General features: G+C 37.7%; 1 protein-coding gene across 4 annotated transcripts in view; it reads left to right on the top strand.

The window, feature by feature from the left end:
* lingo1a (leucine rich repeat and Ig domain containing 1a) overlaps positions 1-11,927 on the top strand; it is a 170,863-nt gene extending 158,936 nt beyond the window's left edge. For all 4 annotated transcript variants that reach the window (XM_024282174.2, XM_024282173.2, XM_024282172.2 and 1 more), the window contains one exon: positions 7,318-11,927. In XM_024282174.2, coding sequence (XP_024137942.1) covers positions 7,330-9,177 — 1,848 coding nt within the window. In that variant the 5' untranslated portion in view covers positions 7,318-7,329 and the 3' untranslated portion in view covers positions 9,178-11,927. The remainder of the gene's footprint in view (positions 1-7,317) is intronic.
* The last annotated feature ends 3,489 nt before the right edge of the window (positions 11,928-15,416 follow it).

Below are 15,416 nucleotides of genomic sequence, written 5' to 3'. Positions count from 1 at the left end.
TCAATGTTTCTATGGCAACCACTCTCTCCAATAAGGAGTAAGCTTGTAGGAAGGTCCCACCCCTACCACTTAAAAGCAGGTTATCTGTCAAACGATTTGAACATTTGTTGTGAGACCATGTGTTTTTTTTGTTTTAATCAAGACCAGTTTATAACTTAATTAACTCGTACTACAAACTAAAATCCCCAAAGAAATGAGGATTAGCAAGAACATGTTAAGAAAAGGTAGCAAAACAAGAATGGTTATTCTGACAAATATAATACAATAGCTGTTTATCTTTCAAATAGAAGTCTATGAGATTTTGGCTTGTACTTCCTCAGTCCACTTTTTATATACAGTCAATGGTGGCTGGTTTTGTTCTTCTTGCTTCATTTCTTCATTTTGCTTCTAGTTGAAAAGATTCCATCAGACGATCTTATTGTGAAAGCAGCCTTGGATCATCTTATGTCTGGAGTTGTAAGCATCTTATGAGGCAGCCCAAGCTGAGTAATGGAAAAACAAGGTGAATGTTTGAGTTTGGAAAGCTGGGAATCAATGAAAGTCTGAATGGAAGTCTTTTTTTTAGTAAGAAACAAATCTATAAAAAGGATTATTTCATCATTTGGACAGATGTTTTTCACGTTGAAACCAATACCTGAATAAAAAGAGATTATTTAACTTAAGCTTCTTGTATTATCATTTTTCTGTCTACTAATACCTCCTCAATGCTTGATCAATTTTAATTAAGTGTCTACACATGCTCAGGAAATCACCCTTTTGGGAGGTGAAGTTCAAGAGGAATACATCAACAGGTTTCACCTCAGAGTTTAGTCAAGGAAGCACCTGTTAGCTGTTGGAATTCTGAACCTTGTTGCACCAGCCAGCTTCTTTGCCCGGATTAGGGCTATGGTGTCCATCTGTCGGCCATCGACTTACATTTAAGCCCTGCCATTTCACAGGTCCATATCCAGCCAGCAATCCTGGCAGGCAGCTTAGCGTCTCAATGACAGAGGGGTATTCTTTCTCTTGAAATTCAGCTATGCAACACAATCCCAGTGTGAAAATAATCTTACTTAGGGAGCCAAAGGTCAGCGACTGCTGGTTAAGATGGATTTAGCCAAACGGTTGCTGTCAATATACATCTTCTGTCTAAGAAAATGAGCCTCTGCTGGCAGTACAAACCTGAATGAAGGCATAGAGAGAAGTTCAGTGAGCATTTTTATTAGAAATATTAGAAAATGAGCCACAGATGAAAAGCAAAATTTCCCTTTTTCCTTTCAGGTGAATATTGTGCATATTCTATTCAAACATTTGTAGTAAACACCATAAATGGTGAGCATTTTACCAAGTAAATATAAACATGCTGCTGCATTTGGCCATTGAGGATTAGCCTGGCAGCTGACTAAGCAGTTTGCCGAGGAATAGGCTTTAAAGGCTTTTAACACTTTGTGCTGTAGATAACGTCAGCATCATCCCATGGATTTCCCAGAAGCTTACAGGTATTAAACGAGGCTCAGGACTGATGTCTTGTGACAGGTAAAATAAAGCTTTGGGCGATGGATGGGCTTCTCCCCGCTTATGCGAGTTAGTCCTTATTTGGATTAAATTAATGATGACAGTCAAAATAAACATCATACAACCTGTGGGGGGCATGTAACCTCTTTAACATGTATCAAAAAAGATTTAGGTTAAATTGAACACACTAACTGGATCTGGTAATTGTTGTGGCATGCCTGAACAAGAGGCCAATTAAAATATGGTGATATATTTAACCTTAAAAAACACCTAAAAGAATTTAAAAATGTTAGTTTTCGCTTTTTTTTTTAAAGACCAACTACTAGGAAAATTGTGTTTTTAACATGTGGCATTTTTCTGATAATGGAGGACATTCGTAAAGAAAATTAAATCCAAATAGCATTGTTCAGTATTTCTTTATCAAGTGAATGCTTAATAAACCTAATAATTGGGTAATTTAAGTATTTTTACAAACTTTTAGGCTAATATGGAGTTTAGCTAATTTGTTAGCATTATGCTAGCTGTTTTGGCAAAAATAGAAGCTTTTTTGGCAAATTTGGAATCTAGCAAATATGTTAGCATTATGTAAGGTATTTTGGCAAACATTTGAAAATTTTCAAGTTCCTTAAGCAAACTTGAAATTCAGATAATATGTTAGCATTATGCTAGCTGTTTTGGCGAAATTAGACATTTTTTTTTTTTTTTTGGCTATATTGGTATTTAGCTAATATTTTAGCAAGCTTTCAGCTTCAACATTTTCAGCTATCTGCTCTAGCATCTTCACACTTGCATTATCGCTGGTATTTGAAAATACCATGTGTCAGTGTTTGTTGTTATTTTTGGGATGGATGTGTGTCTGTGGTTATATGTAATCAGACTGGCATCACAAGCAAAGGCATTAGGTTGCCATTTTAAACACTGCAACACAACTTTTTATATTGTTATCATTTACAGACGGCTTTGGTTTTCCTCGTTCAAGCTAATATCAGGCTCAAATCTGTATGACCGGATTGCTCGCCATTTTGTTGCACCGGTACTGTTAGGTTGGGGGTTGTGCCAACAGTCCAAGTTAATTTCTAATAAACTATGTCTTGGAAAATTATATATTTTTTTGTTTGTTTTGTTTTTGGCTAAAAACAGCACAATTATAATTAGAAGACCACTGGGAAAATAGATGGAAAGATGATCGAAGTGGGACTTTAAATGCTGTTTTCATTGTTAAAGTTTTCTCAGACTCTTATCTTAATTATCTATAGATTTGGTGTTTACTTGTGCTGCCTTTGGGTAAAATATTTTCCATAACCTGAAGGATATGTGTTAAAGACAATCAATATTTTATTTGATTCAGATTTTTTAATCACACTTTTAATTAGCTGGCTTACCTTACTTTAAATTTTTTTTGCAGAGAAAAAAAAAACACATTTAATTAGGATTTTGTCTTCATTATGCCACCTCATTGTAATTGGAATATGGGGTGCTATCTTTCTCCAGTATGAAGCAGCATCCTCAAGATCCCAGAGGATGCTGGCATAAAAGCCTTAATCTTACCATTCACTGATCTACTTATTATTGGTCCTGGACCAGTGGGTCCTCATTTATTGAGCACTGTCGTCGTATTTCTCCAACATATTCATTCTTTTGAGAACTGTGTCCCCTCTCACTGCACCTCAATTAATGTAATTCTCAGGGAGCTCAGTGGAGCACTGATTGGAATGAGAAACTGCATTCAGCCTGAATGCCTGTGAGGGAACGATAACACCGGATCATTAACAAAACAGTGCTGCTAATGTTTACCCGTGGATGTCATTCTTCGGCATGATGTGTCCCTGTCCATCCATGTCTGACATAGAGGCCACATAGTATACATTTTTGAGGTACTCCATCTTTTAAAAAATCCTTTTTTATTTTTTGAGTTGGAGATGCAGTAGATAACTCAAATATGTTTTGATTAGAGACGTGTGAATACCAGAGACAGAGTGATTGTGATTTTTTTTGTCTGATTTTATATGGTAAACCTCCATTGTGAAAATTTCTAGATACCTGCAGGGATAAAAAAGAAAATCAGCAAATGGCAGCACAGCTGACTAGAGTTATTCTCACATCGATTTACATACCCACTCTAATAAAAAAGGTATTTTGTTAGGGCTGTGGATTGTTACTTTTGGTGGTGATCTGATTTAGTTCACAAATCAAGTTCAACGATTCACAGATTGAACCATAATGTGTACTTTTTAATATATGTTGCTGTCTTTTTACTGGATGTATAAGGTTAAAACAATGTGTTAATTCAACGCATTTGATGAGGTGCGGCAAAATGCTTAGTATAATGTTGAAAAAGATTGTTAATACATGTGTTAAGCTTGTAAGAAGTTTTCTAATATTGCCTTTGGTCTCACTTTAGATATTAATGAATCTTAATAATTATGTTAATAAACCTTATTTGGCTTATTGTGCTAATAAATGTCTTATAAACATCTTATAAACACATTAACAATGTTAGTTAACGTCCTGACAAAGCTTGTTAAGGAATCATATAATAAAATGTTACCTTTGTTTAGAACAGAAGATCAGAATTAAACAAAAAATTAGAAAAACAAAGATTTAGATATACAGAGATGGTGTTTGTTCCTTAAAACAAGTTTTTTTTTCTGTCAACTTCCTGGTTAACTTCAGCAGTAAATAAAACCTAAACATCACTGTTGTTTTTGATTGTTAAACAACAAACCATGACAATGTTCTCCAACTGTTTTCCGTCCTCTAAGTTCTGAAACACTTCGTGTTCAAGCGTTGCAGAATCAGCGGATTCAAGGTGATTACGTAATTGGTTCACAGAATCCACTGGAATTACGCTAATTGTCTAAACGGTTGAGGAGTTACCCAAATGGAACTCAAGTCTCATTTTTATATTTACCAAAAAAAAAAAACACTTCTTAGTCTTATCATATTTTGAAAATGGCAAGCTTTATTTTCTTTATTTTTAAGATTTATTCTGTGATAGTGGCACTGTGGATTTTGATTATTTTTAGTCCATAAACTCAAATTCAATTTTATTCTGTATTTCAGAGCAATAAGTAAATCGTTTTCAAATTAGATTTAGTTCACTCTACTTAATTTCTAAAGATTGCAAATCAGCGATTGTGGACATTCTTAATATTTTTACTAACATTTTTGGAACAGGTCCCATTACAACCTAATATGTCTGTGTTTTTAACGTGTTCTTGTGACATTTACTGATGATGGAGGACTTATACAAATAAAATTAAGCTTAAAATTGCATTTTAATTCAGTTCAGTTTTATTTACGTTACCCATAATCAAAATACAGTTGCCTCTATAGCTTCACAACAGTGGAAGAGGTAGAAGTCATGCTAAGTGCTAAGCTACAGCTAGCAGTGTTTAGTTAAGGAGAAGCAACTACATCGCAGAATTTTAGTAGCTTGTACAGCAAATGGTTAACAGTAGTTTACTCACTAGAAAGCTACAGATGCTACTTAGAATTTTTTAATACTGAGCCAGATAAAACTAAGTTAGATATTAACAAATCAGAGATTTGAAAAACAGGAGCAACGATCAACCACTTGAACATACTCACCCGGAAATGACGTCAGACAAAGTCAGACATTTATGAGTTTTTTCTGTTTTTAAATATGGGTGAATCAGAAAAAAATGTTGTTAGAAAAGCTTGTATCAATGATATTGGCAAAATTAGCAAGATGTTTCCTGCAAAAAATCTTCTGTGAAATCTGAGATTTCATAGAAGCAGCCATTTTGAAATGGGCAGGAAAAGCTCTTCAATTTCTTCTAGTGGGATGATGACCCCGCACAGGGCAGAAAACATGGATCAATCAAAACTAATGTCTTTCCAGTGTAGTTTGTTTTTCTAACAACTATAGTTAAACATGTTTATTTTTTGGATTACATGTATTTAATCATTTTTAAGCTGGAAGGGTTGGGGTGATGGAAAGGAAGCAGGACATGGTTGTCGATCTGTCCTATACTCTGGCAGAGCAAGGACTAGTTTGAGTAACAGAGTTTTCTCTATAAGAGACTCAAGACAAAGTGAGGGAGCTTTATATAAAGCATTATGATTTGATAATTTTCCTTATTGCCTTTTATCGTTGGTGGTAATAGAGTTGTACGTAATGGCATCTCATTGACCGATCCCCACATTATCAGAGCAGAGTCTATGATGAGACGACATCTTATGTGTCTTGCCATGGATAACACACACCGCGCTCCATCTACCTGCTCTCAGCGGTGATGTAATCAATAGAGTTAGGGAGTTGGAATGACCACATATGGCTTGGGGCAGAATAGAGTGAAGTGAGGTGGGTGCTGCTACTGGGCTCAGATATCAGGCAAACCCTCTCAGCCTGTTTTGACATCACTTGATTACAGATGGTATCATCAAATCCTCAGTGTGAACTCTGACTCCACCCTCAATAGAATGAAATTGAGCGCACTAAATCTAATCCATGAACTCTCCTTTTTTTCTTTCTTTTTTTTTTTTTTGATAAATCTAATGTCCAGTCATGGATTAGTGCACCGCTGTTATAGCAGTAACATGTCAGCCCATAATTAACTGTCAGTCATTTCACAAATCTTTTCTGCTTTTTGCAGTTTGTAAAGCTCAGAGCATCATGTTCTGTTCCAGAAAAAAAACTCCTCATTAGCAGCAAAAAAAGTAGGATTTGACAAAAAAAATAAAAACAATAAATCAAAGAGATGCAGATGCACACCACTGACAAAATTTGACATTTTGTGACAACAGCACTCACATAAAAGCAAAACTTTCCCCGAAATCTCTCCAAGGTTGAGTGGGAATTTCAGATGAGAGATTTTTGTTTTGATACTTTATCTTGTCACATTATATAGCTGGTGCTTAAACAGAGGAAATAATGTAATCTACGTGATGAATAAAGTCATCATCATGATACATTAATTAGATTATTGGAGTACATGAAGGAGTCTAGCTAACCACTGACATTGGAAACGGTTAGGAGTTGTTGTCCCCCTCTTAACCTAAGTATTTTTTTGTCTCTGAGTCCAATTCTCTGGTGGTATAGGATTGGTATCTTATCCTAGAAGATTGCATGAGCTGTGTTTCAACTGCTGCACATACATCACACCTGCCACCATCCATCTTTGATTGCGAACACTTGCCACTGCTACTCCACCCCCCACTGTTCCCACCGGAAATTCCTACTGCAGGGGCCGGGGAGGAATAAAGTGGAACCAGAACAAATCACAGATGTACTCTGCATATTTTTTCCTGTGACACAGTATGATGTAGATTACCAAAAAGACTGCTAATTCCACTTGAAGCTAGGCCCCTTTGGTGTCATTTCAAACCAATAGCATTGACTGATTGAGTTTCAATGAGGTGAGCTGTGGAAATGATGTTTAAGTATTCCACAACAGACCCAGTAGGGCAAAATATATGTAGATTACCAGGTCAAGATCAGTGTATCACATCTGGTGAGTTGATAGAGGCTACGTGTATTTAAGACCCCTTTTTTACAGCTCTATAGACACACAAAGAAAGCAGAATTACATTTTGTTATGCAAGCATGCACCTTATTCTTTGCAACTTGTACTCATCTTACTGCTCATGAATATTACAGCAGATGTCATACTATCTGCTCTGCTGTCTGCATAGGTGTCAAATGAGAGTGGCTTTCGTCTGGTTATTTTGGAAGCAACTACCTAAAAATAATTTAAGTAGTGTTTGACTTAAAATGAAAGCAAATAAAAACAGAAGTGTGATATTTATGCTGTTTGATTTTGCCAACTGAGTGTGTTTGTCTCTTCTTCTTCTTTGCAGGTAACCGATAAGATGGCAGCCAGGGAAGCGACTGGGCACAGCTACCTGGTGGCTTGCTGGCGGCCCATTCTGATCCTGATGCTGGGAACTGTACTGTCTGGCTCCACCATAGACTGCCCATCCCGATGTGAATGCAATTCTCAAGATCACTCAGTGTTGTGCCACCGCAAGAAGCTTATGTCAGTTCCTGAGGGCATTCCCCCTGACACAAGACTGCTGGACCTCAGCAAGAACCGCATCAGAACCATCAACCCTGATGAGTTTGCCAACTTTCTCAGCCTTGAACACCTGGAACTCAGTGAGAACACTATCTCTACTATTGAACCTGGAGCGTTCAACAACCTTCCCGGTTTGCGGACATTGGGGTTGCGTAGCAACAAGCTTAAGCTGATCCAGTTGGGTGTTTTTACTGGCCTGAGCAATCTCACAGAGCTGGACATAAGTGAGAACAAGATTGTAATCCTGTTGGACTACATGTTCCAGGATTTGTACAACCTTCGGTCTTTGGAAGTAGGGGACAATGACTTGGTTTTCATCTCCCACAGGGCTTTTCATGGCCTTAGTGGCCTTGAGCACCTGAGTCTTGAGAAGTGCAACTTGTCCTCTGTGCCAACTGAGGCTTTTACCCACCTTCACAATCTGATCACTCTCAGGCTGCGCCATCTCAATATCAACATCATACGGGATTACTCTTTCAAACGGCTCTATCGGCTTAAAGTGCTGGAAATAGCCAACTGGCCATACTTGGATACAATGACCCCAAATTGCTTGTATGGATTAAATTTGACCTCTCTGACCATTGCCAGCGCTAACCTGACCACGATCCCTTATGTGGCCCTGCGGCACTTGGTTTACTTGCGCTTTCTGAATCTTTCCTATAACCCTATTCATACCATAGAGGGGAATAAGCTTCACGATCTTCTGCGTCTACAAGAATTCCACCTGGTTGGAGGCAGACTGGCAATGATTGAGCCCTACTCCTTTCGTGGTCTGAACTACCTGAAAATCCTAAATGTGTCTGGGAACACTCTTAGCACATTAGAAGAGTCAGCTTTCCACTCAGTTGGCAACCTGGAAACCCTTGCATTCTATGATAATCCTCTGGCCTGCGACTGCCGGCTCTTGTGGGTGTTTCGACGGCGTTGGCGACTTAACTTCAACAAGCAGCAGCCCACCTGTGCCTCCCCAGAGTTCGTCCAAGGCAAAGAGTTCAAGGATTTCCCAGAACCTCTGCAGCCAAACTACTTCACCTGCCGCAAGTCTAGGATTAGGGATCGCAAACCTCAGCAGAAATTTGTCGATGAGGGAGCCATTGTTCATTTCGCTTGCCAAGCAGACGGAGATCCGGCTCCAGTAATTATGTGGCTTTCGCCACAGAAAAAGTTCATCACCACCAAAACAATCGGAAGGTTATCTGTGTTGCCAGATGGTACCCTTGAGGTCCGCTACGCCCAGATTCAAGATAACGGCACTTATGTATGCATAGCCAGCAATGCAGGCGGAAATGACACCTCACCCGCTCACCTTCACATTCACAGTTACTCACCTGACTGGCCGCAACAACCCAACAAGACCTTTGCTTTCATTTCCAATCAGCCTGCCGAGACTGGTGCTAATGGTACAAGAGCCAACGTCCCTTTCCCGTTTGATATAAAGACACTGATCATTGCAACCACCATGGGTTTCATCTCGTTTCTTGGTGTTGTCCTGTTTTGCCTGGTACTACTGTTTCTTTGGAGCAGAGGTAAAGGCAACACCAAACACAACATTGAGATTGAGTACGTGCCACGGAAATCAGACGCCGGCATGAGCAGCACCACAGTGGATGCTCCTCGCAAGTTTAACATGAAAATGATTTAATAGACCTGTGGCATATGTGGATTTGACTTTTAAAATAGGACAAATGGAGGAAAAAAGACAGTTTCTTTCCTCAACTGCAAACCTGTGGATCATGGTCTGTAAACATAGAGTAAAGTTTTTTTTTTGTTTGTTTGTTTGTTTTCCTGGCTGTTGGACTTGGCAAGAGGGTGACTCCTGACTATTCAAAATTGGAAGGAATGTAACCACACCCAGTGTTACAAGCCATCGGTGGTTTCTACAGAGTCTGTGGGGGCATTAATTGAATACCGGATTTCATATTCACAAGAAGTATAGGCTCTATTGAAATTTAGCAGGAAATGATGTAAAAAAAAACAAAAAGATTTGAAAAATCGGTTCAAGCGACTAGGGAGGGGTAGATCTTATTTGTATCACTGCTGTTTTTTGTCTTTTCTTATTTTTTTATTTCTTTTAAAAGCTAAATGTTACAAATGCGATTTGTAAAAGTTATTGCATTTCAAGGACATTTTTATTACATTACATATTTGTTTCAACTGTGAATACAACTGTTTGTTTTCTTACAGTCATAAATTTTGTTCAGCAATCCATCCAGTGTGCATTTTTGTTACAACACGTTTAGAAGACATTCCCCAGAAATCAAAACAACTGCACAGTCTAAATGAACTTTGATAAATCTAAAAACTGTGTTTGGAATTTAAGAGAAAGCAGATCATTTATGCTTTATAGCGGGGGTGTCAAGCTCATTTTAGTTCGGGGGCCACATTCAACCCATCTGATTTGTAGTGGGCCGGACCAGAAAAATAATAGCACGATAAACTATGGTCAACTTATCTGTAGCTTTGTTTTCATTTTGTTTTTTTCTCTGTTGGAAAAAAAATGCCTTAACCAACATAGTAGCCTAATCACTTATTACCCATTCATTCACACAGACCAATGCATTTCAAATTGAATGCATTTACACAAAAAAATTGTTTATTCCATTTTATACTGAATATTGTACATATGACATTGAACCATTTCCGATAGTAAACTCAACAGAGGGCTATGGAAAAAAAATAATAAACACTCTGCCTAAAATATAAAAAAAATATATACATATCAATGAAAATTAAACTAAATTTAACTGCATCTTGCCCAGATGTGGCACACGCTTGCAAAGATATGATGCTTATTTCTTCATTTCTTGCTATACTGGTCTTGCTTTTCCTTTGCTGCCCCTAGTGGCAGAATTGCGCATTTCGGTCAAATCTTTAAAGACTCATAACTTGCCAAAGAAATAGGCAAGGAACTTGTTTTTTTTTTTTTTCTTCAACATCTTCTTCATAGCTGGGCCGGATTCAACCATCTGGTCGGCCGAATGTGGCCCACAGGCCGGATGTTTGACACCCTTGCTTTACAGGCTGTAAAACAGCCTTATATGACTTAAAATCTTAATGATGACCAACTAAGTAATGTTTTTAAAAAATTTCCTCTAAATTCTTTATGGCACAAAAAAATCATATATCAAAAAAATTGCACTTTAGAAAAGCACATCATTTTTATAAAAAATATCTACTTTCAGCTTTCCGGCATCTTTTCAGGCCTATTTTTCAACCTTGAAATAATAGAAGTTGAATGAAAGACAGATGGACCAAAGGCTCACTAGTAAAAAAATGAATCTGCTGTTTTTAGTTTGAAGATAAACTCAAGTACAAGTAAAGGTTTAGACATAAAAAAATAACAAAAATCCCAGCAAATTACTGTAAACTTATAGAAGCAGTGTTTTACGTAGATTGTGGTCCAATTCTCGCTGTAGTGTGGGTAAGCACAGGCATAAAAACTGCATCCCTATAGTGCATTCATACACTAAATTTCTTCTTCTTTTTCTTTTGCATTTTAGTCGCTATAATAAAAAAGGCTTTTTGGGGTTTTCAAAATGATTGTAAGGAAGAAAGGATGTGGCTTTTCTGTTTTCTGAAAATGATATTCGCTCCTCTATTTTCATGTTTGTCATGACAGTTACCCCTCTTTTATTAAAATTCATGAAAATGTGAAAGTCTTACTCATTTGCAGGTTTGCTTCTCTTCTAAAATGTACTGTTTGTCAAGAGGAGGAAAAAAGAACTGCTCCAAATTCTGCTCCTGCATCCAAAAAAAAAAGAAGAGAAGAAAAATGTGAGTTTGTGGCGTTAACTTTCCAAGCACACACTATGGACAGCTGGGCTTCGCGAAAGTGTGTGAGGATTAAGTTATTTATGATGGATGACATTGCAGATGACGACAAAGAAATGGCTGGAAGTACGGACAGAATCTACAGATGGCTGGAGTGACACAGATGGTTTCACCAATAGAGAAATCCGAAGCAGCTTTGGTGTAATCCGTTTTGCATAAAGAGAAGAAGAAAAAAGAAAACAGTGGATACGACTCATGGTTCTCCCTCTTGCTAATAATGAATGCTCTTTGTTCAAAGTGTGGCTACTGTACCTAGCCTTTTCTTCCCCTCTTTCTTCTTCTTTTTTTAATCCCAAGTGGTCCACAATTCTGTTTTTGATTTGAATTATTCCCTCTGTTTCATTTTCACCCTGGACAATATCAAACATGTATAGTCCAAGCCAACTTTTTACAAAACAAAAAAAAGCAAATCTATGGAAAAAAAAAATACATTCAAATTGTCCTGTGCAATAAAGGTAATATGCAGATTTCTTTTTTTTTAATTAACAAAATTTTGTTGATGTTGAATTGTTGAGAATATGGTATGTTGTATTAAACAATCTATGGACTTTTTTAAACATGCACTGCTCCCAATCTTCATTTCAGCCAAACGACATGGAGGATATCTCACCTTGTAGAGACAGGAAAAGAGCAAATATCTAATGTATGCAACTTCTTGGAACAGTACATCCTTTTTTAGCATGGTTTTTAAGGATATCATCACAAATCCCATTAAACCATGCCTGCAGTCTCACCCAACAGTCAGGTGCAGAGTAAATGTATCAGTGGACAGATGAGCAAATTAATATTTGATTTCTATGATTAATTACCCCATTAAATGATGGTGCAGACTGGAAGGTAATTTAACATCATGTGTTTTAGCACTAATGACTTGTTTACTGAGAAAATGGTAGTTCACTTGTTTACTCGCCTTGGCTCTTAACATTAATTAACCGCCATTAGATCCAGATCAGAGGCTTTATGATGTTTATAGGGTATATTATCAATTTACTTTGCACAATTGGAGCTTGTACTTGTGACAGCCGTCTTAGTGGAAGTGGCAGGTTTATTTTACACTAAAACAGATTTTTTAAGTTGTTCTTTCATTTAATCTGGCTAAGATACAGGTGCTAATGTAAGCATGTGACACTTCATCAATTTCTCCAGGAAGTGTTTTCTTTTTCTTTTTTTTTTTTTTCTCCAAAGGTAATTATGACATTTTTCTACAAATGCTGGTGACAATCTACTCAAGCAAAGATTCCTTTTAATAGTGTAAAGAAGTACAGGGCAAATCTGTGAAGCATTCATTCAGAGAAAAAGCCTTTGGTCTCATGAACTTTTGGTTTGTGTTGGGCCAATGTGAAGCCAGTTTTCACAAATGGGAAAATACAAAGACAAAACAACCCTAACTGAACTAGGCCTACTGGGCCACTATTTATCTGTCATCAATCATCAAAAATAAATGCACTGTACGCAACATTTTAAAATAAGTATTGGTGCATTAGTGCACAGATTCTTAGTGTCCTGCTAATAGGATACTTAGAGATTCATTTCTGCCACTGCACGGCATATGTTTATGGCCACTACATAGATTTTGCGCATAAAGTTGTGTTCTTTTCCGTAAAATTTTCACAGATGTATCACGAATGACCCACAGTAAAACCACGGAGGTACGAATAAGTCACTCAAAAAACATGTACTCTCATGCCTTATTGAATTTCTTCACTTTGACATTCAGAGCATTGGACAGATATCACATTGTATCAGCACCATGGTCAGCACTCTCCGCAGGTCCTCACGATGCTTCGTTTTTATTTAAAACGTTGGATTCCCCTGGTCGACATCAGTTCTAAGTCAGCTGCAAGGCACCAACTGAGGCAGCCTGTAGGGGACAGGGGGCCCCCTGTGGGAACTGCAGATGGGGAGACCCGTAAGATGGGATCGGCGCGCATCCAGTGTTGCTCCCTCTCGCAACCTGTCTTCACCGCCGAGAGATCCGAACCCATCGCCCAGACAAGCCAAACTTGGGGTGTGGGAGACTTCCCACCCAGTGTGGACTGCAGGGTGGGTGAAAGAATTTGTGGGTGGCCAATTTATATACCTGTCACAGAACACGCAAATCATTAATGAACCATACATGATTATTGCACTATTTATCCCCCATTTCATTAATGATTTGTTCATCAATTCTGTCATTTTAACGTGATATGTATATCACGTATACAAATAGTTATACATCAGTTATACATGCATGGAAAGTCGGTTTAAAATAAGTGGGCTTTCATGGAACAGTGATTGACAGCCACAGATTTGGGAATGTATCTCGCAAAAATCACACACAATTGCACAAGAATCACGTGTTAACTGCATATAAGCTATGTTAAAGAATCATAAACTGTGTAATTCTCAATCGGCCAAAATTTTGAACTGCGCTAAACTAAATTCATGTAAAGACCCATTGGTCAAAACCCTTGATGGACATCTGCGCACATCAACGAATGATGAACACAAGTATGCATGCATGTATCACGAAAGACTACAATTTTAAATGTGGACAATGTACACATTGTCTGTTGCAGCAATGTGACGTGGCCTTTAGGGTCAGGGTTAGGGCATACTTCCCTGAGGTTCATTTTTAAACTGTGTGAAAATTTCGCAGCAGCCATCTTAATTGCAGTGTGGCAAACACACTTAATGGAATCTAACCATTGACCGTATAAGAGAACTAGACCAAGTAAGTGTGATAGAAAATGTCTTACTTCTGGCTTCAACACAATGAAGCCAATCTATTGGCCATTTTTTCACGATACGGACGGTGACACGTTGGACAATTTCAGTAAGCAGAAACTGAACCAAGCCTGTCTGAGTCAACGTTTCCATGGCAACCAATTTCACCAATCAGGAGTGGGATTGTTATAAGTCAAGACCACTTTGGGCAAAAATGGTCTCGTGAGAAAAAATAAATGAAAGGTTTGACATGAGACCTTTTATTGAGGCATCTGATTGGTCACTTTATAACTTAAATAACTTGCACTAAAGAAAAAAAAAATTAAACAAATTTAGTTTGAAGAAGACGTTGAAAACAGGAAATAGATCAAGAATGGTTATTCTGACAAATACAATAACTGAGTAATAGCTTTTTATTTAGGAATAACCAGTGACTACATCTCCTCTTTTGGAACGTTACTCAGTTGAGTTCCTTTCTAGTCAATTAATCTAAAGCCATTTGCAGGACACGGGGTGCAAAAGTGTTACATTAATAAATATGTCCCTTCAGTCTTGACGTTTTGAATCAATATCACAATGAAAAGCAAGTGTGAACCAGGCTTTAAGGGGTTTTTTCCCATTGCAAAGTTGTATATTTACATTAGAGACCTTCTCAGTTGCATAGCCACCGAACAAAGGATCTGAACTGTCTTAAGAAATAAGGCCAGTTCCAGTAAATATTTTTACAAATAATCTAAATGTATCAAGTATAGGATCTTTGTCAAAGTTTACCATTGGTAGATACTCTGTGTGTAGGGTCATTAGTCCTCCAAACATGGTTCGTATTAAAGCATTTGTAGGGCTTAGTGCTTTTGACCAGATGATACTCTTATTATTTCAGTAGTCCGTAGAAGCCGTGCTAATCATGTCCATTGCTATTGTTTCCTCTGTAACCTGTGTACCTACTGTGTCTGGTATTGTTTGACACTGACCCGACTCTCTAATTTGACAAATCTTCAGACAATTTGTGTCTGACAGAAGTATATGGTCATGTCAATGAAGAATGTAATCTTAATACTAAGACCAGTCAAGCTTATTAGATTATCTGAAAGTTTTAAAATCCCTCTGCAACCAAATAATTTCATCAGTAGGTTTTGCTACACTGGCGTTAAAAGGTCTTGAGCGCTATGAAACAGGTGACTCATTATGAAACAGGTGACACATTCTTAATGAGAAAACTTTTCTTTGCCCATCAACTGTGGCTGATCTAAGGGGTAACACTAATTTCATGTTTGAGTCAAAGGAAAAGTATGTGGAACCAGTTTAGTGATACAGACAACTGAGGACTTGCAACACAATCAAGGT

This window comes from Oryzias melastigma, linkage group LG6 (genome assembly GCF_002922805.2).
Source record: "Oryzias melastigma strain HK-1 linkage group LG6, ASM292280v2, whole genome shotgun sequence".
Lineage (NCBI taxonomy): Eukaryota > Metazoa > Chordata > Actinopteri > Beloniformes > Adrianichthyidae > Oryzias > Oryzias melastigma.
The sequence above is the reverse complement of the archived record's forward strand: the minus strand, read 5'-3'. Positions and strand labels throughout refer to the sequence as shown.